This window comes from Perognathus longimembris, chromosome 12 (genome assembly GCF_023159225.1).
Source record: "Perognathus longimembris pacificus isolate PPM17 chromosome 12, ASM2315922v1, whole genome shotgun sequence".
Classification (NCBI taxonomy): Eukaryota; Metazoa; Chordata; class Mammalia; order Rodentia; family Heteromyidae; genus Perognathus; species Perognathus longimembris.
In genome coordinates, this window is record NC_063172.1 from 674,432 (window position 1) to 697,899 (window position 23,468).

General features: G+C 64.2%; 3 protein-coding genes across 3 annotated transcripts; 1 reads left to right on the forward strand and 2 right to left on the reverse strand.

The window, feature by feature from the left end:
• Positions 1-8,800: 8,800 nt before the first annotated feature.
• Positions 8,801-11,966, reverse strand: Grina (glutamate ionotropic receptor NMDA type subunit associated protein 1). The gene is made up of 7 exons (XM_048359315.1): positions 11,820-11,966; positions 10,613-10,979; positions 10,421-10,533; positions 10,153-10,353; positions 9,903-10,031; positions 9,557-9,700; positions 8,801-9,475 (listed from the first exon to the last, which is right to left on the reverse strand). The coding sequence occupies exons 2-7, from the start codon at positions 10,953-10,955 to the stop codon at positions 9,326-9,328; spliced, it is 1,080 nt and encodes a 359-aa protein (XP_048215272.1). The 5' UTR covers positions 10,956-10,979; positions 11,820-11,966; the 3' UTR covers positions 8,801-9,325.
• On the reverse strand, positions 11,816-12,916 carry LOC125361012 (proline-rich protein HaeIII subfamily 1-like). The gene has a single exon (XM_048359211.1). The coding sequence runs from the start codon at positions 12,914-12,916 to the stop codon at positions 11,816-11,818; it is 1,101 nt and encodes a 366-aa protein (XP_048215168.1).
• A 1,790-nt stretch (positions 12,917-14,706) lies between these two features.
• Parp10 (poly(ADP-ribose) polymerase family member 10) lies at positions 14,707-22,925 on the forward strand. The gene is made up of 10 exons (XM_048359212.1): positions 14,707-14,914; positions 15,004-15,258; positions 15,490-15,732; positions 15,824-16,377; positions 16,475-16,696; positions 16,785-16,872; positions 17,018-17,602; positions 17,699-17,832; positions 22,314-22,485; positions 22,569-22,925. Exons 1-10 carry the CDS (start codon positions 14,752-14,754, stop codon positions 22,904-22,906), a joined length of 2,754 nt encoding a protein of 917 aa, XP_048215169.1. The 5' UTR covers positions 14,707-14,751; the 3' UTR covers positions 22,907-22,925.
• Positions 22,926-23,468: the final 543 nt, after the last annotated feature.

Here is a 23,468-nt window from a genome sequence, read left to right on the forward strand (position 1 = left end):
TGCGGGCCTCGAGCCCGCAGTCAGAACAAAAGGCTTCCCAGGAGCGCGTGGGGAGGCCCGCGGGGTGGGCGGGAGGGGCGGGGTTCACCTGCAGAGGCCCCAGGCGAAGCGAGCAGCCCTGTGGGCCGTGCTGCAGGGGTGCGGCGAAGGCTGTTTGAGTGGCGCGGTGGGGACGGTGCCAGGTTCGAGAACTGGGGCAGGGGCGTGGAGTGGGAAGGTAAAGGGGATGGGCAGCCCCATTTTCTTGGGGTGTGGCTGTGTGCCAGAGCCAGCCGGCAACGAAAGGGAATCCTGAATGAAGGGGGCGAGGACTAAAGAAAAGGGAAGATACAAGACAAGAGAAAAAAGACAAGAGACAAAGATGGGGTCCGGGAGGTCTGCAGCTCAAGATTGTAACTCAAGACTGCAGCCATGTTTGTTCTTAACTTCCAGCTTATATGCAGATTAGGAACCAGGGAATAGCATAGGGTTACCTAAGGTTTAAGAAAACAGGAAGGCCCTGAAGTTGGTAAATGACAAGGGGCAGTGAAACAAGATAAGGTTGAGTGGTTTACATAAAACAGACTCTGGTGGACATAGTAAAACGTCTCGGGATTAGTGCTGTCCTTCAAGTAAGCCGTGTCCTTGCACGTCCTTGAGATAACAACATAGCCAGAGGTCAGGATGAACTTTGTTGTTGGCTCCCTAAGCCGTGACCTTGCACGCCCTTGAGAGTGTAGCCAGAAGTCAGGATGAACTTCGCTGTTGGCTCCCTACAGCTGTGCCAAGTGGACTGTGGGCGGAACTGCAGTGGGTCCCCAAAATGTGAAAGTGGGACAGGGCTCCCGCCTCTCAGGTAACAGGTGCCGCACCGGGCTGAACCCAAACCCGCCCAGCGGGCTTGCGCCACCGGCTCCCGGAACCAGGCCTGCGTAAGTTACTTCAAGCCCAAACCACAAACTTGCAAAACCCATCCCAAACCTTTCCGTACCCTCGAGTCACCGTCACCCAGGACCTCAAGTCCCTCCGCCCCGCCCCCCACACTCTCCTCAGGTCACCATGCCGCCCTCCTCGACTCTCCATTAAAGGTGACCTGGTGTGTTGCGTTCCTCGCCGGCTCCTTAGGAACTCAGGCTGGCGCGCTCTGGCTCCTGGGTGCCCGGCCCGATCTGCCCCCTCTGGTTTGGATCACTGGATTTCTGCTTTTTCGTTATCCTAATACCCTCATAACCCAGTTTCCTCACGGATCCTTCTTTCACTAGCGCCTTCCTCGGCTGTAGCCTGGTGCCAAGGAAGGCGGCGGTGCTGCCGCCCGGGCGCCTGCGGGGCCCAGCTCCTCAGCCACAGAGCACTGGAGGGCCGCAGAGGGCCCCAAGGGGCCGGGAGCGCGGCTCAGTGCTAGTGCGCTCGCCTCACATGCGTGGAGCATGCATGGCTCCATTCCCCAGCACCACATACACAGCAAAGGCTAGAAGCGGCGCTGTGGCTCAAGTGGCAGAGTGCTCGCCTTGAGCAAAGAGAAGCCAGGGACAGTGCTCAGGCCCTGAGTTCAAGCCCAGGCCCCGAGTTCAAGCCCTGGGACTGGCAAGAAATAAAATAAAGGATCCTAAGGCCTCTCCCAAACATGGAACTGCCCTCTCCTCTGCACGTACAACCATGTGGTCTCTCTACTGGTATTTCCTCTTCATTCCATTTTTTAAAAATCACTTTATTGTATGCACAAAGTGTTTGTAGCCAGCTCTTTTGGGTTTGAGTTTGAGACAGAGTCGTAGGCTTGGGAGGGCGAGGGCGTGCGGAGGGCCTCGTCGGTCCGTCCCGCCCCCCCCCCCCCCAGGCCGGCCTGTCTGGGCTCTGCGACTGGGGCCCCTGGGAGTGGGCTGGATGGTGGAGTCCCGGGAGGCTGGGCCTGTGGAGGGACAGACCCCCCCCCCCCGCGCGTGCCTCCCTCCCAGCTCGGCCCGGTCACGCTGGCCTCCCTGTCCGGGGCTCAGCACTGGCCGCCCAGCACTCCGCAGGGGTCGTCGCCCTCCTCCTGGCCCCAGGTTCCGGGGAGGGCTAGCAAATCTCCTTCTCAAGCTATCTTTTCAAGGCACAGAGGAGTGGATGAAGGTAGGCCTGCGATTGGAAGCGCTCTGTCCACCCCGTCACCTTTCCGTCCCCATCCCCTCCGCAAGAACAGCTGCCCTGCACTGTCCCCGGGGCCACGGCCGCCTGGCCGCCACGCCAGCCTGCCTGCGGGGACTGCCGGCCCGGCCCCCTCCCGTGGCTGCGGGGACGCGGGGTGGCCCCCTCCCGTGGCTGCGGGGACGCGGCCCGGCCCCCTCCCGTGGCTGCGGGGACGCGGGGCGGCCCCCTCCCGTGCCTGCGGGGACGCGGGGCGGCCCCCTCCCGTGGCTGCGGGGACTGCCGGCCCGGCCCCCTCCCGTGCCTGCGGGGACGCGGGGCGGCCCGGCCCAGTCCGCGCCGCACAGGCTCAGCTGGCCTTTGGCTGCCCTGCGTCCCCGGCTTCACTGCTTGGGTTGGCTCCGGGGCTGGGGGGGGGGGGGGGGCCTCGTCCTGAAGCCCAGGCTGACCTTGAACTTGTGATCTCCCCGCCTCCGTGCACAGACCCCTCCCAGGACGGAGTTTGGCCCCACCTCCTGAGGACGGCCCGCCCCCTGCGGGGCCTAGGCGGGTGAGGGGCAGAATCCTCGAGGGGCAGAAGTCCTACCTCCAGGCCCCTTGCCAGCCTGCCAGCGCCCTGAAGCCTCCTGCCTGCACCGGGCACCACTGGGTGAGGAGAGGTCGCGCTGAGGGGCCTCGAGACTCGCCGCTTGTCGTGGTATTGAAAACCCTGGTGAATGGAGAGAATTATGATGATGATTGCCAGTGCTGGGGCAGGGCTGGGCACTGTTCTCGAGCTGCTCTGTGCTCAAGGCTAGTGCTCTGGAGCTGGGAATGTGGCCTAGTGGTAGAGTGCTCCTCTCGTATACACGAAGCCCTGGATTCGATTCCTCAGCACCACATAGATAGAAAAAGCCGGAAGTGGCGCTGTGGCTCAAGAGCTAGAGTGCGAGCCTTGAGCAAAAAGAAGCCAGGGACAGTGCTCAGGCCCTGAGTTCAAGCCCCAGGACTGGCAAAAAAAAAAAAAAAAAAACAATAACCAAACCCAAAACCAAACAAGAAACTGTAACCCCTCTTTACATCACTCTGACAAAAAAGAAATAGAAAAAAAAAAAACGGCTAGCACTCTACCACTTGATCCACAGCGCCACTTCTGGCTTTTTCTGTTTGTGTGGTACTGAGGAATTGAACCTGGGCCTTCATGCATGCTAAGCAAGCAGTCTACCATGAAGCCACATTCCCAGCCCTCCCTGGGAATATTTTATTTTTCATCATTATTTTTGTTGTGATTGTATGTGTGTGCCCGTTGTGACGGTATAGCTCATGAGGTAGAACCTTTCATGAGGCCCAAGTTCTCCAGTACTGCAGTAAATAAATAAATACTGTTCATTTTACTGTTATACAATGCAAATTTATTTCAACATGCTTAATATATTTGGGCACAATTGGAATTGAAAGCAAATTTTGTGTTTGGGTCTAATTTGGTCCATAAAAGTAACACCTAGGCCAGGAGTTAGGCCGAGGTCCCAGGACTGACCAAAACAAACACACACACACAAAACATAAAAACACCACTCAGGTGAATAGACCACAGCTATGTAGGAAGACACACAACACTCACAGAGGACATGACATACCACAGGCAGCCCGCGCAGCACACAAGAACACGCTGCACACACAGAGCACAGAGCACAGAGCACAGCACACTGCTGGTAGGTCGCAGTGGCTTGGGTTCACCAGTCAGCATGATCCCCACCTGCTCTGACAACTCGTACCTCATTTTAGATGACTCCCTTCCCACGATTCCACAGGGGCCGCCTTCTGGAGTCCTTGGCAAGCAACTTGTAGGTCTTCCACTAGGAAATGCTCTATTTCTTGTGTTATTTGTTCCTTCTTCCCCTCCGTCGGTCTCTCCTCCTCCTCCCCCTCGCCCCTGCCTCCCTGCCCACTGAGCCACGCTGGGGGTTGAACTCATGATGTCATGCTTTCTAGACAGGTGGTCTAGGGCTGGGAATGTGGCCTAGAGGTAGAGCACTGGTCTCGTATACATGAAGCCCTGGATTCGATTCCCCAGCACCACATACATAGAAAACGGCCAGAAGTGGCGCTGTGGCTCAAGTGGCAGAGTGCTAGCCTTGAGCAAAAAGAAGCCAGGGACAGTGCTCAGGCCCTGAGTCCAAGGCCCAGGACTGGCAAAAAAAAAAAAAAAATAGACAGGTGGTCTAGCCCTTGAGGAGGGGTCTACCGATTTTGCCCTAGCCTCCTACTTAGGATCTCCCACTTAGCGGGGTGGCAGGCCCCCACGCCACACACAGCTCATGGATTGAGATGGAGTCTCAGTCACTTTTTGCCCAGGCTAATCGGAACCTGCAACCCTTCCCAGTCTCCAGCTGGGATTGCAGGTGTGAGCCACTGCGCTCAGCTGGAATCTCCTTCCTCTTAAGGAAGGAGAATGTATGCATGTTTTACACACACACAATGTATGCATATGCGCCAATGTTGTATATGCTTCATCGCTCTGTAGTGAACACTTGGAATGGCATCCACGTTTTAGCTATTGGGAATGATATGCTATGAACATAGGTTCTTTTGGGGGTATTTACCCTTAAGTAGAATTGCAGAACTTTAGGTCATTTAAAAAAATATTTCAGAAACCATATACTGTTTTTCGACGCACTATGTGCTATGTACTATTTTATCAGCAGTGTGCAGGGGTTCTGATTTCTCTATAGCCTCTCCAATATTTGTTGGTTTCTGTTCTTTTCTCTCTTTGCTGTACTGGTGATCAGACCTCGAACCTTGCGCATGCTGGTCAAGTGCTCTTCCACTCAGCTCTCCCCTCTCCTTCTTTTCTTTTTCGGTGAAGTTATCCTAGTGGGTGTGAGGGTGATTCTCATTGTAGCTGTGTTCTGCATTTCCTAATGATGAGTGCTCTGGACATCTTTTGTGTTGGGATTTATTTCTTTGGAGAAATCTATATTCAAGCCCTTGCCCATACTTGGATAGAGATTTTTTTTTTTTGTTATTGTTGAGTTGTGGTTATTGTTGAGTTTTAAGTGTTCTCTCTACATCATTCTGGATACGAATTCCTTACCTGATACATAGAATTGCAAATACTTTCTTCCACTTCATGAGTTACCTTTTTATTCTTGCTGGTATTCTGTGTGTGTGTGTGTGTGTGTGTGTGTGTGTGTGTGTGTGTGTATGCACGCGCTGGTGGTCCTGAGGCTTGAAGTCAGGGCCTGGGCACTGTCCCTGAGCTTTTTTGCTTAAGGCTGGTGCTCTACTCCTTGAGCTCTGCTCTGGCTTTTTGGTGGTTAGTTGGAGATAGGACTCTCATGGACTTCTTGCCCACGCTGGCTTCCAACAGCGGCCCTCAGATCTCAGCCTCTTGCGTTGAGGAGATTACAGGCTTGAGTCACCAGCGGCTGGCTTGATGTTGTCTCTTGATGCACATTTTATTTTTTACATTTTGTAAAGTCCAGTTTGTTGGTTTGTTTTGGGCATCTGTGCCTTTTCCGTACTGCCCAAGGAACTGTTGCCAAATGCAGTGTTGCAAAGCTTTTGTAATGTGTTTTCTTTGAGTTTTAGATTTCACATTTAAATCCTTGATCCATTTTGAGTTAATTTTTGCATATGATGTCAACTAAGGATCCACTTCGTACTTTCTAGCAAAACCTTAAAATGGTCTTGGGTACCCCTGTTAAAAACTATTTCATCATACATGGAAATGTGTGGTGAATCTGGTCTCTATGTCTGTGTGCCAGTCCCATGCTGTTTTGGTTTTTTTTTGGCCAGTCCTGGGGCTTGGACTCAGGGCCTGAGCACTGTCCCTGGCTTCTTTTTGCTCAAGGCTAGCACTCTGCCACTTGAGCCACAGCGCCACCTCTGTCCGTTTTCTGTATATGTGGTGCTGAGGAATCGAACCCAGGGCCTCATGTATATGAGGCAGGCACTCTTGCCACTAGGCCATATCCCCAGCCCCTCCCATGCTGTTTTAATGGTTTTGTTTTTGTGGATTTTTTTCTTTGGTGCTGGTCCTGGGGCTTTGAACTCAGGACCTGAATGCTGTCCCTGAGCTTTTGTGCTCAAGGTTAGCACTCTGCTACATGAGCCACTTCTGGCTTTTCATTGGAGATTAAAAGTCTCATGGACTTTCCTGCCCTGGCTGGCTTCGAACCACTATCCTCAGACCTCAGCCCCCTGAGTAGCTAGGATTACAGGTGTGAGCCACCGGTGCCTGGCGTAATTTGTAGTTGAATGGGAGGTATTGTACATGCGACATGGCAGAGGCTCTGGATTACATTATCTTTTTTTTTTTTCAGGAAGAGTTGACTTTGTCAAACAGAGTTGGGCTGGGTGGTCCCCTTCAACCATCAGGGCGTAGCTTGTTGCTGTTCCCACGGCGGCGGGGGGGGAGGGGGGGGGGCAGGCCGGCGCCCAGGTGCTGCAGACCGCTCTCCGTTTCTCACCGGAAGTCAGCGTGGTGGCCTCCCTCCAGCCTGATGCGTAGCCCGAGCCCCTTCTCACTCGAGGTATTTTCACGTCTTGTCCTCTAGTTGCGATCCTCCTGCCTCAGCCTCCTGGGTGCGGGGATGGCGGGCGTGCCCCCAGGCCGGGCTCTTGGCACAGCCCCCGCTTGTTCACCGGCCTCTCCTCCGCGTCCTGTGCGGGTGACGGTGCCTCGCCATTTCCGCACTTCTGAGCGTGTCCCTGGACCCGCCTTCCTGAACACAAGCCCTCCACAGCTCCTGCTGGGCCCACTCCCCCCATCCAGCTCCTCTTTGGGGGCCTGGAGCTCTTGCTGGGGCTTTTGCTCGAGGCTGGAGCGCTGTCATTTGAGCCACCCGCCTCCTCTTGGGCCTTTTTTCTGGTGGTTGGAGCTGAGCGTCGTGACTTTCCTGCGTGGGCTGGCTTTGCGCGGATGCCGTTCCCGGCCTCGTGAGTGGCCAGGTCCCAGGCGTGAGTCCCCAGTGCCCGGCTGGCCCCTCTGGCAGGAGGGCTTTTCTTCTGGGTTCCGCCTCGCAGGTCCCCTTTCCCTAGACCCTAGCAGTCCCTCGGTCCTGCGGGGTCCGCGGGCTGGCACCCGGCTTCTCATCGGCACGCTTCCGCCCTCGTGGGGCTTCTCATCGGCACGCTTCCGCCCTCGTGGGGCTTCTCATCCGCACGCTTCCGCCCTCGTGGGGCTTCTCATCGGCACGCTTCCGCCCTCGTGGGGCTTCTCATCGGCACGCTTCCGCCCTCGTGGGGCTTCTCATCGGCACGCTTCCGCCCTCGTGGGGCTTCTCATCCGCACGCTTCCGCCCTCGTGGGGCTTCTCATCGGCACGCTTCCGCCCTCGTGGGGCTTCTCATCGGCACGCTTCCGCCCTCGTGGGGCTTCTCATCCGCACGCTTCCGCCCTCGTGGGGCTTCTCATCGGCACGCTTCCGCCCTCGTGGGGCTTCTCATCGGCACGCTTCCGCCCTCGTGGGGCTTCTCATCGGCACGCTTCCGCCCTCGTGGGGCTTCTCATCCGCACGCTTCCGCCCTCGTGGGGCTTCTCATCGGCACGCTTCCGCCCTCGTGGGGCTTCTCATCCGCACGCTTCCGCCCTCGTGGGGCTTCTCATCGGCACGCTTCCGCCCTCGTGGGGCTTCTCATCGGCACGCTTCCGCCCTCGTGGGGCTTCTCATCGGCACGCTTCCGCCCTCGTGGGGCTTCTCATCGGCACGCTTCCGCCCTCGTGGGGCTTCTCATCCGCATGCTTCCGCCCTCGTGGCCCCGCCCGGGGGAGGAACTGGGCTGTTCAAGCAGCAGGGGGGCTACCGTGTGGCATACTGCCCTGACCGAGGCACCGCCGCGTGGACTCTCCTTGGGGCTGGGGAGGGCGGCAGCTGGAGCAGGAGCTGGGGGCCAACCCCGAGGATCTGAGGCACGCGGATCACGCGGTCCCCGTTTCACAAGCCCCCCCCCCCCCCCAGCGGAGGGCCGGTAGACATAGTGACACCGAGCCAGGCAGAGGAAGCTGGGTGGGGGGAGGAGCCAAGGGAGGGGGGGAGACAGCCGCGTCTGGCCTGGAGAGATAACGGGAGCAGGGCCGGGGAAGGTGCGCGTGGCTCGGCGGGCCACGGCCTAGGGCCTCTGGTGGCGATGGTCTCTCTGCCTCTGGGAGGTCCTGGCACGGACGGACTCCAGGGCACAGCAACCTGCCAGCGTTTCTCAGGCCCTGGGGATGCTGCCGGAGCTCAGGGGACTCAGAACTGGGCTCTCGGCACCAAGGTCCCTTCCGTGGGGCAGAGGAGAATTTGGACGGCTGGCCGACCTGTGGGTCCACACCCCAGTGCCCGGGTTCCAGGGCAGAAGAGCAGAGGGGGCGATGTGCACACAGAGTCCCGGCCCACGAGCCAGCGCGCGCCAGGTGCCCGCCGCAGATAGCAGGGGTGAGGCCGGGCCCGGGGGCTGAGCCGTCTGAGCAGCTGTCAGAGGTGCGTCCGTGCTGTGCCGCGGGCCTGCGTCCTTGGGGAAGGGCAAGCCACTCAACGTGGCGGACGCCGCGCTGGGCCCCTTGCCACGCACGTGAAAATGCAGCTGGGAAGACGGCAGGGAAGGAGGTGGACGCGTGAACAGAGAAAGAACTGGCGAGTGCCACTGAGCTCCGGGAGGGGCCTCTCTCCCAGGCTCCCGCGCCCCCCACCCCCCCCCCCCGACCCCGGGAAGGAGCGTGAGGAGTCGGGGGCAGCAGAGAGCAGAAGGTACCATTTATTGGAATATTAATGACAGCAGCATGAAAGGCAGGCTTCCTTCTCCCTGAAACACGCCAGCCTCTGCTCTCAGGGCTCAGCACAGGAGACCCCACCCTGCAAGTCCCCAGAGGGCAGTGCTCCAGGGTGGGGCGGGAAAGGGTATCTAGGCCAGGCTGGGGGCTGGGACAGGAGGAAAGACGTGCACCCTCACCGCGTGGCTCTCTCCCCCGGGACCTGGTGTTGCCCCTGGGGTGGGCTGACAGGGCTCATGCAACAGTGGGTGGACAGAAGATGGCACAGAGACGCGGCCCCCTGCCCCGTGGCCAGGGAAGGCGGGCCGAAGGACACGCCGTGGCCGTAGCGGTCCACGCGTGGATGGATGTCTGCAGTGCACACACACAAGGGTCACAGGGGCTCTGTCTGCCCAGGCTGTGCCTGGGGAACAGAGAGAAGAAAATACAGATGGCATCGTCATGTCAGGGGCGGGGTCCAGGCCACCATGCCCGCCGAGGGGCTGGGCTACTCCTTGGCACGGCCAATGATGGTAAGGATGTACAGGAAGATGTTGATGATGTCCGTGTACAGGTTCAGTGCCGCGAACACGTACTCCTCCGGGCTCAGGGACAGCTGCTTGTTACCCAGCAGCAGCTGGGTATCCACTGCCAGGAACTGGGGCAACAAGGCAGGATGGTACCGACCGCAGCCCGCGGGGCCCCCCCCGCCCCCCCAAGGCTCACCACCGTCACTCACGCAAGTGAAGAGCAAGGCGCCCAGCGAGGCGTACACGATCTCCAGGATGCGGTTCCGGATGAAGATGCAGAGGATGGCGAAGATGAAGAGCACCACGATGCTCACCAGGAGCACGCCCATGCACGAGGTGAAGTCATAGCGCGTCTAAGGAGAGGGGCAGGAGGCCGGGAGGGCCGGGCCCTGGGAAGGCCTCTGGGCCCGGGAGCCACAGGGGGCCGGGAGGGCCGGGCCCTAGGAAGGCCTCTGGGCCCGGGAGCCACAGGGGGCCGGGAGGGCCGGGCCCTGGGAAGGCCTCTGGGCCTGAGCCACAGCTCTGTCTCAGGAGGGTAGGGAGGGGGCTCCTCACCTGCATGGAGAAGATGACCACCGTGAAACAGACGGCTGTGGTGATGCCCACGGCCATGATGACCGCCTCGGTGTTGTAGAAGCTGGCAATCATCCCCACCATGTAGGACAGGCTGACGGTCAGAATGGACTATGAGAGGAGAGGGGCACGTGGGACACTGGGTGTACAGATCTGCCCAGGCCCTTGCCCACAGCCTTGCCTGTCCCTGCTCTAAGAGCCCGGGAGACTTAGGCTTAAGTTTGGGGGTTACCAGTGCAACAAGATTCCAGGGGTGCTTTCGCCGGAATTCCCCACAGCAGCTGAGGACGATGAGGGAGATGAAGAAGATGGCGTAGGAGACGTAGTAGGTCCACACATTGTCCCGGACAAAGCCCTTCACCTCCTTGACGAAGGTGAACACGGCCACGGTGGACAGGGTCACCGTCAGCTGCACGGTCAGCACCAGGAACACCTGGGGAGGGAGCGTGTCAGCGCGGCCCGGCCGCCCGGCGCCCGCCTCGCGGGGGACCAGCTCCTACCTTGCGGATGAAGGCCTGCCGGATGCTCTTGTCGTCCCAGTTGGTGGCGGGGAAGTCTTGGTTGTCGTAGTAGGAGGGGGGTCCCTCCTCCTGATAGTTCCCATGCTGTGGCGCTAGAGGCACAGAGGCCGGGTCAGCGCCCCCCAAGGGTGCCCGTGCCCCTGCCCCTGCCCCGCCCCTTGCCATACTCACAGTCAGGATCCTGGCCCGGGAAGGGCTGTGGCTGTCCATAAGGGTTGGGAGGGAAGGGGCTCTGGGGGTAGGGCCCCTGGGGGTAACCCCCTTGGGGGTAGGGGCCCTGAGGGTAACCCCCTTGGGGGTAGGGGCCCTGAGGGTAGCCCCCTTGAGGATAGGCGGCGGGGCCATGAGGGTACCCTGGCTGACCATAGGGGGAGGGCTGGAAAGGGGCCTGCGGGTAGGGGGTGCCAGGGTAGGGCGGATAGGGGTGCATAGGAGGCTGGGGCCCCCCCGGATATCCAGGGTTGGGGGGAGGGTAGTTGTCCCCAGACACCAAAAAACTCTTTTCATGGGACATGGCCTCAAGTTCCGCAGGCGGCCCCTAGAGGAGGGAGAGAGAACAGTCGTCCCCGGGGCTGCCGCGGGACCCAGGCTGCGGTGGCAGCTCCACCTGCGGCTGCCAGCCGGGGAGCGAGCCCGTGACCTTTGTCCGGGGCTGCGGGGCAGAGGGGCCCGGAGGGCAGAGGGGCCCGCGGGCAGCGCCGGGGAAGGGGCGGCCGCAGCTGGGCGGGCGGAGGCCGGGGGTGGGGGCCGCGGAGGCGGCGCGGGTGGGGGCCCGTGGGGCGCCCAGGCCCCCCTCGCACCAGCCCCTAAGCGGCTTGAAGGCCCGGGGCTATTTCCATCCCAGGAAATCCCGGGCCATCTGTGGCCCGCGGGCCTCCCCCGAGCGCCGCCCCGCTCCTTCCCCGGCGGGGGCCGGCCCGGATCGGCGGCCGGGCGTCTGCCGGGGGGGTTCGCCGGGAACAGCGGGCTGCGGGGGCGTGGGGGGGATGGGAGCGACCGGAGGGCGTGCGGGGGAGCGAAGCGGGGGTGCCGGAGGCCGCGCGACGGGGGTGCGGGCGAGGGGGGCGCGGACGGCGGGGCGCCCGGGGGGCGGGGGGCCCGGGGGCCGAGGGGGGCGGAGGCGGGGGGCGGCTTCGCGGCGCCGGCCTTCCCCCAGTCGGGGGCGCTGGCCCGCGGGCCCGCCCCGCCCCGCCCCGCCGCAGCGCGCCGCCCCCACCGCTCCGGGGCTGCCGCAGCTCCCCACCCCCACGGCCGCCGCCATCCCGGCCCGGCGGGCCGCGCACCTCGGCCCGACCGGCCGGGCGACCGAGCGACGGCGACGGCGGAGCAGGGCCTGGGCGGGGGCGGCCGAGCGGCCGGGCCCGGGCTGGGGACTCACCGCTCCGGGGCGCCGCAGGCCGATGCGCCCCGAGTCCGCTGCGCGCCGCGCGGTGATGGCCGGTGCGTCCGCACCTGCACCCGCGGGCGGCCGGCTCCGTTGGGCCTGCGCTGGCGGAGACGCAGCGGGGCCTTGTGACGGGGAGGGGCGGGGCCTCGAGGGGCGGAATTGGGGCGGAGCCTGTGAGAGCGAGTGGGCGGGGCCTTGAGAACGCACGGGCCGGCCCTGTGGCGCGAGGGGCGGGCTCTACGGCGCGAGGGGCGGGCCCTGCGGCGGCGAGGGGCGGGCCCTGCGGCGGCGAGGGGCGGGCTCTGCGGCGGCGAGGGGCGGGCCCTGCGGCGGCGAGGGGCGGGCCCTGCGGCGGCGAGGGGCGGGCTCTGCGGCGGCGAGGGGCGGGCCCTGCGTCGGCGAGGGGCGGGCTCTGCGGCGGTGAGGGGCGGGCCCTGCGTCGGCAAGGGGCGGGTTCTGCGGCGGCGAGGGGCGGGCTCTGCGGCGGCGTGGGGCGGGTCCCTGCGGCGGCGAGGGGCGGGCTCTGCGGCGGCGAGGGGCGGGCTCTGCGGCGGCGAGGGGCGGGCTCTGCGGCGGCGAGGGGCGGGGCTCGGGCGGCCCCGTGACTCGCCAGGGCGGGAGGGAAGGGCCTCCTCGTGGACGGAATCCGCTAGGCCCTGCCTGGCGCGAGGCCACCCCGCCTGGCGTGGCTCGGCGCCCCAGGCCCGGGCTCGGCGCCCCTCGCTACCCACGGCGGGTGGGGTGGGTTCTGGCCCGGTTGGCTTGCTCCTCGGGGAGTCCGGAGATAAGCTCCCACGTCCCGGATGTGGGGCGGCCTCAAGGACCCTCCCTTCTCTCTTGGGCGTTCGCTTTCCCTCTCCGTCCACGTCTGACTCCCGCTTGACCCCTTCTCCCCGGCAGTCATGGGGGCCAAGCCGCCAGGCCTGGAGCCCCCGCCCCTGTGCGGGCCCTGCGGCGGGAGCCCCGCGGCCCGCAGAGCCGCTCCCCTTCTCCGCCCCAGTGCCAGGCCCCCCGGGTCCGAGCACCTCCGGGGACCCCGGCTTGCCCCGAGGGCCGTTCCCCGGCCCCGGGGTCGGGAAGACTGTCATCCCAGCTACTCAGAGGCTGAGCTCCGAGGGTCACGGTTCAAAGCCAGCCGAGGCAGGAAAGTCGGTGCCACTCTTCTCTCCAGCTCTCCACCAGGAAAGTGGAAATGGTGCTGTAGCCCAAAGTGGTGGAGCACCAGCCCTGAGCCAAAAGAGCTGAGGGACGGCACCCAGGCCCCGGGTTCAGGAAGCACCACCAACACCGACACCGACAAGACTGTTGAGTGTCCACAATGCGCTGGTGTGGGTCTTTTATTTAACAACTGGGTCTAGTGAAGGGAACTCCTGATCTGCAGCTTTTTTTTTTTCAGTTTCCAAATGGTTATTTTATCAGATTGTTTGAACATTAAATTTATCTTCATTTGCAGTCCAAAGTTACCTGTGTGTGCTGTGTGTGTGTTGCACATGCCCGTGGTTGATTTCACACTAACCGGTTCACTGGTTCATGCAGACTTCGCCATTTGTCGGTGGCGGCGAGTCCCTCACTGCCTGTGACAGGCCCCGTGCAGCAGAGATTGGCACACTGAGTAATGACAGCGTGCTCATGAGGAAGAAGACGCAGCGCGGGCCGGAATGCACTTAGAATTTTGTACAGCCAGAAGTTAACACAATTTTAAAGACCTTGAGAAAAGTGAAAGGAGGAATACGAGCAAGTGCTGGAGGCTCACACCTGCAATCCTAGCTATTCAGGAGACAGATCCAGAAGACTGTGGTTTGAAGTCGGCCAGGACAGCAAAGCCTCTGAGAATCTGTCTCTCCAATAAGCAGCAAAATGGTAGAGCTTGAGGTGTAGCCCAAGAGGTAGAACTCCAGCCTAGTATGAGGCCCTGAGTTCAAGCCCCAGTGGAACAAAAGAGAAAGGAAAGAAAGAAAAAGTAAAGCCCAGCCAGGTCAGGATCCATTAGCTTCACGTTCAGTCTGCCACTTAGGGCCAGGGAAGGGATACCACGGAGAAGGGGTCCCCACGCGGCCCCAGGGAGGCTGTGGGGTGAGTGTTCTAGACTCCAGAGGCTGAGAAGCCAGTCAGGCCAGAGTCTGCGGAGCACGGTATGGGTCAGGAGCTGGGGGGGGGGGAGGAGAGGGCCTCAGGGGGGTCAGGTGTGGTCAGTCAGGCCCTCGAAGGGTCTTCAGCTCTCATCATCATTGTCCCTGGGAGGGGTAGCAGCCGTTGGTACCCCTAGGAGCGCCAGCAGGGAGCAAGGAGGGCAGGGCCTGTGCTGGCACGTGTGAGCCTTTGGCATGGAGCTCCTGGCTCTCAGTGCTTAGCTGTGAGGACCAGGGGCAGGCCTGCAGATACGGTGCTGCCCGTGGTGCTGCCCACGCTGGGAGTAGGGGCGCAGACGCGAACCCCGGGGGGGGGGGTGGCTGTGTCCTGCTCCCCTCGGTGCGTGCAGGAGGAAGGGTAATTGGCTTTTCCCCGGCCCCAGGAAGAAGCCAGGGGAGTGAGGACAACCGGAAGACATCTCCTTCACTTGTCAGCCAGCGGGGACTGCCAGTGGGTCCTAAGGGCCAGAGTCTGGGCTGGGGGGAGAGGGGGGGCTGAGCACTCCCTTGTGGCCTGGGGGCCGGGGCTCCTGCAGGCCGGGGGCAGCTGAGCCAGGCCGGGCGCTGCCCAGACCCAAGCTGCCCAGGCGAGAGCTGTCCAGGTGGCCCCTCCCTCCCTCCCTCCCTCCTTCCTGCCTTCGGTTTCACTTTTGTTTTCCTGTCCTGGTCCTGGCTGAGGTCGTGGTGGCAGGGGTGTATGTGCGGAATGGGGGGGTGGGATGCTCCTGGGGGGGTAGGGGAGGGGGATGGCCCTCTGCTCTAGCCCGCGCCTCCTCCCAGGGCTGTGCGGGGGAATGGAGGCCGGGACCGCGGTGGAGCTCTGGGGGCTGCCCCCCGACGTGCCCGAGGAGCTGCTCACGCTCTACTTCGAGAGCCGCCGGCGCTCGGGCGGGGGCCCTGTGCGGGGCTGGCAGCGGCTCGGCCGCGGGGGCATCCTCACCTTCCAGGAGCCTGAAGGTAGGGGGGAGGGCAGGGGGAGGGCAGGGGAGGGGCCGCCGCGGGCCCCGACGGCCCCGACGGCCCTGACGGCCCGCTCCCGCTCACAGACGCCGCCCGGGTCTTGGCCCAGGCGGAGCACCGGCTGCTGGGGGCCCGGCTGGGGCTGCGGCCGGCCCCGCCCCGCGCGGCGGCCCGCCTGCTCCTCCAGGGCCTGCCGGCGGGCACGGCTCCCGCGCGCCTGGAGCAGCACGTGCGGGGCCTGCTGGGCGCGGCGGGGCTCCCGGAGCAGCCCTGCCGCGCCCTGGCCAGCCCCCGGCCGGACCGCGCCCTGGTGCAGCTCGCGGCGCCCCTCTCCGAGGCTGGTGAGAGGCCGGGGGTGGGCGGAGGGGCGGGCGGCGCGGGGGGTGGGCGGCGGGGGGGGCGGGGCGGGCGGCGCGGGGGGGCGGCGCGGGGGGGGGCGGGGCGGGCGGCGCGGGGGGGGCGGGGCGGGCGGCGCGGGGGGTGGGCGGCGGGGGGGGGGGACGGCGAGGGGCGGGCGGCGCGGGGCGGCACGGGGGGGGGGGGCGGGCGCTGACCGCGCGCCCCGTCCGCAGCGTTCGCTGCCCTGGCGGCGGCGGCCCGGGCGCGGGGCCTGGACGGGGCCCCCGTGTCGGTGGCCTGGGTCCCCCAGGCGCGGGCGGTGCGCGCGGTGGCGGAGGCGGGCGCCGCCCCGGTGGACCCGCTGCTGCTGGAGCTGTACCTGGAGAACGAGCGCCACAGCGGGGGCGGCCCGCTGGAGGGCGTGCGGGGCGCGCGGGGCGCGCGGGGCGCCGTGGCCGTCTTCCGGCAGTGGCAGGGTGAGCGGCCCCCCCCCCCCCCGGGCGGCGGGCGGGCCCGGCGGGGCGCCCCCTCCTCCGGGAGCCTGACGGGGTTCTGTCCCCCGCGAAGCGGCCGAGCGGGTGCTGCGCCGGGAGCACCGGCTGCAGGGCGCCAGGCTGAGCCTCGTCCCTCACTACGACGTCCTGGAGCCCGAGGAGCTCGCGGAGGACGCCGCCCCCGACGGCCCCGCCCCCCAGGGGCCCCCCCAGGCCCGGGGGCAGGCGGAGCCCCTGGACGCCGCGCCGTCGGGAGCCTCGCCGAGGACGGAGCCCGCGGGCTCTCCAGAACCGGCTCTGCGGGACGGCCCGGGGCCTGGGGGGTCGCCCGCTCGCGAGGGGCCCCCAAGCCCGGGGGCGATGGGGTCTCCGGCGGGGCGGGGGGCCGCGCGTCCGGCGCCCGTGGAGCCCGCGGGACGGGTGGGCCCCGGAGGCGGTCCGGCCGGGGCCGGGGAGGAGAGCCCGGGGCCCGGGGCCCCACTGGGGCCGGAGGACCCCGCAGAGCTGGTCCTGACCATGGAGCCCGAGGCGCTGCGCTTCCTGCAGCTCTACCACCAGGACCTGCTTGCCAGCCTGGGAGACGTCGCCCTCTTCCCCCTGGAAGACATGGACGTGGCTGGCTTTCGGGTTCGTGACCCTGGGAGCCTCCCCTTCCTCCCCCCCGGCCCGGGGCTCTGGGTGCCCTGCCCGTGCCCGGAATCTGACAGGTGCCCCGGCCCTGCAGCTCTGCGGAGCCCAGGCCCCGTGCCAGGCGGCCCAGGAGTTGCTGCAGAGTCTGCTGGGCGGCCTGAGCCGCTACGTGCTGCGCCTGAAGCTCCCGGGCAGCGCCCGGTTCCTGCGCGGCGGGGAGGGCGGGCGCCTCCTTCGCGGCCTGGAGGCCCGGTTCCAGTGCGTCTTCGGGACCGAGCGTCTGGCCGGGGCCGCTCCGGACACGGACCCCGAAGAGGTAGAGACGCCCCGGGCCTGCCCTCCGCGTTCCTCCCACTCCAGGCCCCGGTGCTTCCTCCACCCTGTCGCCCCCCCCCCCCCCCCAGGCTGATCCCGACGAAGCCCTGTGGGTCCTCCCTGGCCACAGCCATGCCCCGCGCCCCGCACTCAGGAGCTGGGAGAGCACGAGCGTGGGTAGGTGCCCGGGAACTCCAGGCCTCCTGGGCTGTTTTGGCCTCCCCCGTGGCCTCTTCCGCTCCACCCCCGCCCCGCTCTTCCTACCCTTGAGCACCCCTCCCTGAGCCTGACCTCTGACCCCGTGGCCTCTCCCTGTCCGCAGAGGAGGTCGGAGAGTGGCTGGCCACCTTGGAGGACTGGCTGCCCCTGGAGGTGGGGGAGGAGGAGTGTGAGGAGGACTCGGTGTCGCCCAGCCCCCGCGCCCCGGGGCAGCTGGAGGAGGAAGCCGCCCTGCAGCTGGCGCTCCACAGGTCGCTGGAGCCTCAGGGCCAGGCGGCCCAGCGGGCGGAGGCCGCCATGCTGCGGCAGGCCCTGGCCCTCTCGCTGCTGGAGCCGCCCGCGTCAGAGCCGCCGGAGCCCCTGGACGGGGCGTCCGACGGCCGCACCCAGCTGGTGGTTCACGCGCCCTTCGAGCAGGACATGGAGGAGTTGGAGCGGGCGCTGGTGACTGCCTTGGAGGGCCATCTCGCGGAGGAGACGGTGGGGGCCCCGGGCCCCGGGCTGCCCGCAGAGCTTCGTGCCCGCCTGGAGCGGTACTATGGCGTGAGTGTGGCCTCGCGGGGCGACTGCACCGTCCTGCGCGGCTTCGGGGCCCAGCCTGCCCGGGCCGCTCGTCACGTAGCTGCACTGCTCGCTGGGCCCTGGGAACCTGGTGTGGCCCTTCCCCCGGCGGCCTCGGACACGGCTGGTGCGTGGGGATCCTGGGCTGGGAGAGGGCGGAGTGGGCCGGCTGTGGGCCCAGTGCCCAGCGCCGTCCTGACACCCCCTCCCCCGCCCCTGCCAGCGCCGGCGCCGAGGCCGCAGGGCCCCCTGGGAGCGCTGGAGGCCCTGGCCCAGAGCTCCGAGGAGTTCCAGCAGGTGGTCCAGGCCTTCTACGACACCCTGGACACCGCCCAGAACAGGGTCCACATCGTCCGGGTGAGCCTTGGCTCCATCTCCCTGCCCCCCCGCTGACCCCCCGTCTCGCTGGCCCCCTGTCTCGCTGGCCCCCGTCTCACTGGCCCCCCGTCTCGCTGGCCCCCCATCTCCCTGACCCCCCCCTTGCTGGCCCCCGTCTTGCTGGCCCCCCATCTCCCTGCCCCCCCGCTGGCCCCCCATCTCCCTGCCCCCCGCTTGCTGGCCCCCCATCTCCCTGCCCCCCGCTGGCCCCCCGTCTCGCTGGCCCCCCGTCTCGCTGGCCCCCCATCTCCCTGCCCCCCCGCTGACCCCCCGTCTCGCTGGCCCCCTGTCTCGCTGGCCCCCGTCTCGCTGGACCCTCATCTCCCTGCCCCCCCGCTGGCCCCCCGTCTCGCTGGCCCCCCATCTCCCTGCCCCCCCGCTGGCCCCCTGTCTCGCTGGCCCCCGTCTCGCTGGACCCCCATCTCCCTGACCCCCCCTTGCTGGCCCCCCGTCTCGCTCCCCCCCTCCCCCGTCTTGCCATCCCCCCGTCTCGCTGGCCTCTTGGTCTGGAGAGCTGTCACTCTCTTATGCATTAGCTCAGCTGGCCAGAAGTGGCTCAGCACAGACGAGCTAAAAGCTAATGGAGGCCCAGGGGAGCTTTGACCCCCCCCCCCCATTGCTGTTCTCTGCTCAGAGGGCGTTCACAGCCGGAGTGGAGGACGCGTAACCTCTCAGATATTAAGGCAGAGGTTTTACAGAGGGACGTGGCAGATGACCGGCCTGAGCCAGGCTCCTTGACAGACTGCCTCGGTTTCCTTGTCTGGAGCGTGGAGTGGTAGTGCCACCGTGTGGCCCTGTGGGGAGGATCCGTCCTGTGTGGGTTCTTCAGCCTCCACAGGCCTCCCTGCACGTAGCAGCCGCTCCACCCACACCTGGGTGCACACACACACACACACACACACACACTATGGCCACGTAGCACGCATATACACGCACACTGCATACAACCTGCACATACAACAGCGGATCAGACATGGCAATCTCTGTCTTTGTCTCTACACACTTATATTTAGGTTCAATTCCAAATCCTGCACGTCTAGGTATGCGTGTGTGTGTGTGTGTGTGTTCCCATGTGCAAGTGCAGAAAGAGGCTTCTTGCATCTTTCTTGCTAAACTTGGCAACCCTGAGGATGGACACGTTGCCAAAAAAGGCTGTGAGCAGTTGGTGGGGGTGCACTGTGGAGCTGCAGGAACCCCGCCCCCCCCCCCAAAGGAGAGCCGAGCGACCAGGGCGGCCAGGGAGACAGAGCACACGTGCTCATATGGAGGAAGCCACGCCAGGGCTGACGGGGTGCACAGGAGGAGGGGCACCCACAGAATCTGTGCCGCCCGAGGGAGGACCGAGGAGGAAAGGTCTGCCAGGCCGCTCGTCGGTCCAGTGAATCGTGTAGGGAGAAGGTAAAGAGTGAAAAGGGATGGGGGTGGGGAACCGCTAGACTAGGAAACACAAAGACAGAGTCAGCTGGATGGAAGTGCAGAGTAGAGGACGGCACCCCCCAAAAGATGGAGTGTGCTCGGGGCGGAGGGAAGAACCCACACAGGGAAGGCCACCACCAGGGGAGGGGGGGCATTGGAGACCTTGACTGGGGGACTGTCCAGCAGTCGCCAGACACCAGCTCTACCACAGCCCTCAGCACCCATGACTGCCGTTACCCTGCTCACCACCGCACTACAGGGACCACCCCCACCGTCACCTGTCACTACTGCAGCACTGACACACCATCAGCATCACTGCGACGACCACCTCACCAGTACGCCCTCACGGTCACCACCACATCCTGGGCCCCCGCCCCCCCCCTCCCCGGCCAGCAGCAGCGCTGGGGCCATGGCCTGCCGGGGTTGTGAAGTGCAGGCGCTAGCTTGGTTCTTCTGCTGAGTTTCTCTGCGACTCTAGATGACACACTGGAGTTTCCCCCACATGTTTACTTGTTTGCCTCCTGGAAAAGTAGGAGAGGCCGCTTGTCCTCCTCTTTTGTCTCCTTCTTACAATGTAACCAGTCCCATGATTTCATTATGTAGTGAAGGCACGAGCCTCACCTGTGTTCTCCCCGCTTGTCTGTCTCCTATCGCTAGAGCTGATCATGAGAAAAATGCCAACCTTGAATCATAGTGACGTAAAAATATTCCTAGAATTTAGAGCTGTGTTGCCTGAGAGTGTCCTGGAATTCAAGGCCTAATGCCTTGTCTCCTCTTGTAATTTTCTACTCTGTGTGTGTGGTGTGTGTGTGTGTGTGTGTGTGTGTGGTGTGGTGTGTGTGTGTGTGTGTGCGTGCGTGCCAGTAGTGGGGCTTGAATTCAGGCCCTAATGTTCTCAGCTCTTTTTTTTGTAATTTATTTATTAATTACACAATTTTTTGACAAGGTGTTGTGCAAAAAGGGTACAGTTACATAGTAGGGCAGTGTGTACATTTCTTGTGATATCTTACACCCTGTTTTTCTTTCCCTTCCCTGGGTCAGGTAGACATATATACAATATACAATGTACCAAGAAAATATACAGTAGCCACGTGGCCTACGCCCAAGAAAATTCACCTAGGGCTTTAAATGTAATGTCGGCATTAGACAGTATGTCGACAGTAGTCTTATATGAACGTACGTACATAGCTTTTGAGCTGTTGTGATCCACTGAGGGGTCGATTTTTTATCTCAGCTCTTCTTAGCACAAGGCTGGACTTGATCTCCATGATTTCGTAGTGCTTGAGTTATACCTCTGGCCTGGCTCTTCGTGGTTAGGGTCTCATGGATCTGTAACCCTTGTCTGCTTCAAACCTCGGTCCTCAGACCTCCACCTCCCAGATGACACCTAGCTTCCCTTTTCCTGGTTCATGTTTGACTCCTAGAGTGCTCTGCCCTCTTCGCTATCCTTGGGTAGATTTTGCTGTTGAGTTGAGTAGGAATATCTCAGTGTGGTTAGTGAACACCTTTGACTTTTAGGTTTATTTGCCTTTTATAATTAGCAGTATTTCGCAACTCTACTTGGATATTGATATAAACATTCCATGTTCCTTCATGTGCTAATGTGTACTTATTTGTCTTCACTCTTATTAATAGCTTGGCTTGGATATGGTGTTCAGGTCCAGACTATAGTTTCCTCATTTTTAAACATATTGCTGGGCTGGGAATATGGCCTAGTGGCAAGAGTGCTTGCCTCGTATACATGAAGCTCTGGGTTCAATTCCTTAGCACCACATATATAGAAAACGGCCAGAAGTGGCGCTGTGGCTCAAGTGGCAGAGTGCTAGCCTTGAACAAAAAGAAGCCAGGGACAGTGCTCAGGCCCCGAGTTCAAGCCCCAGGACTGGCAAAGAAAAAAAAGTTTTCAAAAGCCTTGTAAACTTATTGCTTTTTTTTCTTCCTTTTTACAAATGCCTTTCTTGGAAAGTTTTAAGAAAAGAAAGAGAAAGAATCTCTTAATGACTCCTTAGCAGCTAGTGTGGATGGTGAGAAAGCCAATGTGACATTTGTTCCCCGTCTGTGTACTCACCTTGGTGGGTGTGTGCGTGTGCGTGCGTGCGTGTGTGCACTTGCGATCTTCTCTTTGCGTGTGTACACTTACGACGTTCTCTTCACTGGCAAGGCTGAGGGCTTCCCTCCGCGCAGGGCCTGGGCACCGTCTTTCCCATTCCTGTCCTTGGTGTCACGTGTCCTCTGCCTTCAGCTCAGCAGCCGTCTCCTGCCGTGCCTGTCCCCAGATGTGCGTGCCTGTCCCCAGATGTGTGTGTCCCGGTCCCCAGATGTGCATGCTTGCCTGTTGTCCTATGATTCCGAGCTCTGGCCTCCTCCGCTTGCCTCACTTTCTCCCGGGTTCTCCCCTGGCAACCTTCTCTTTCCCCTTTGCTCTGTCCCTGCTGCCCCCCGCCCCCATCTACCACTGGCGGGAGTCTCCTGCGTTGATAACCATTTCTTCATCACCTGGTGCACCCGCAGGACTCCCCCTTTCCCTCCTTCCTTCTTCCCTTTCCCGATTCTGTTGGGGTCTAACCCACTTGCCAGGCAAGCACTCCACCGAGGAGCAGCACCGGCAGCCCAGCAACCCCATTCTCCGTGTCTCCACCGGTGCAGATGCTCTAGCTGCGGCTGGAGCTGCGTCCTGGATACCAGATTCCTTTGTATTCCTCTTAAGGGACGAATGGGAATTGAAAAGCGCTGCCTGGGCCCCGCCGAGGCGGGCACGGTGTTGCTCACCCAAGGCCTTCTTTCCACCTGGAGGGGCTGGGGAGGGAAGGCCGTTCCGAGGGCCGCGTGGTCTCCTGTTTTGGCTCCCCTTCCTCCCCTGGCCTCCTGTCCGCCCCTGGACACAACACACGGGGGCTCCACGCCCGACCCCAGACCTCAGACTTCCCCGCCCCCCCCCACCGCTCCTGATTGCGGGGCTCAGCTCTGTCCCCGGCCAGCTCGCGGGTGTCCCAGGGCCCCCGTGGCCGGGCCTGACCGCCGCGCCCCGGCCCCCGCCCCGGCAGGTGGAGCGCGTGCGGCACCCGCTGCTGGAGCAGCAGTACCAGCTGCATCGCGAGCGCCTGTCCCGCCGCTGCCAGCGCCCGGCGGAGCGGGTCCTGTACCACGGCACCACGGCCAGCGCCGTGCCCGACATCTGTGCCTACGGCTTCAACCGGAGCTTCTGCGGCCGCAACGGTAGGCGGAGGCCCGGGGCCGGGGCCGGGGCGGGGGCTCTGCCGCCCCCCGGCCCCCCTGACCTCCGCGGGGCGGCCCCGCAGGCGCGCTCTACGGCCAGGGGGTGTACTTCGCCCGGCGCGCGTCGCTGTCGGTGCTGGACCGCTACTCACCCCCGGACGCCCGCGGCCACAAGGCGGTGTTCGTGGCTCGGGTGCTGACCGGGGACTACGGGCAGGGCCAACGCGGCCTGCGGGTGCCCCCGCCGCGCGCCGCGGGCCACGCCCTCCCGCGCTACGACAGCGCCGTGGACTGCGTGCAGGACCCCAGGATCTTCGTGGTCTTCCACGACACCCAGGCGCTGCCCACGCACCTCATCACCTGCCGGCAGGGCCCCCCGCCCGCCCCGGGGAGCCCCCCGCGCCCCGCCCCGGACACCTGACCCCAGGCCCGCGCCGCCCCGGCGCCCGGCCCGAGGCCCCGGAGCGCCGGGCCCGGCCACCAGGGGTCAGCAGAGCCCGGCGGGAGGGCGCCGGCCGGACCCGCCCGCCCGCGCGGGGCTGAATAAACCTGTCCGCCCAGCCGCGGGGCGGAAGAGCACGCACCGCGTCCGATCTCTGTGTGGGGCTGGGGTCGGCGGCTCCCGGGGCCGCGGGCCGCGCGGTGGGACCGCGGCGCTCGAGCGACCCCGACCCCGCGCGGTCTGGGGCCCAGCGGCCCGGGCCCGGCCCGGTGTGCGTGCGCGGTGGGCGCCGCGGGCCGCCCGGTGAGCGCCAGCCCCGCGCGGGCCTGGGCGCGCGGGCGGGGCTCGGGGCTCCCGGCCGGGCGGCGGCGCGCGGCTCCGGTGGGGACGGGGCGGGGCTCCGGGTGGCCCCGCCCGCGCCGCGCCGCGCTCCTGCGCCCGGCAGTCTGCGGCAGCGGGGCGAGGGCGAGCGGAGTCGCCGGCACGAGCAGCGCCGAGCACCGAGCACCGGGCGGGTACGGAGGGGCTCGCCGCCCGCCGA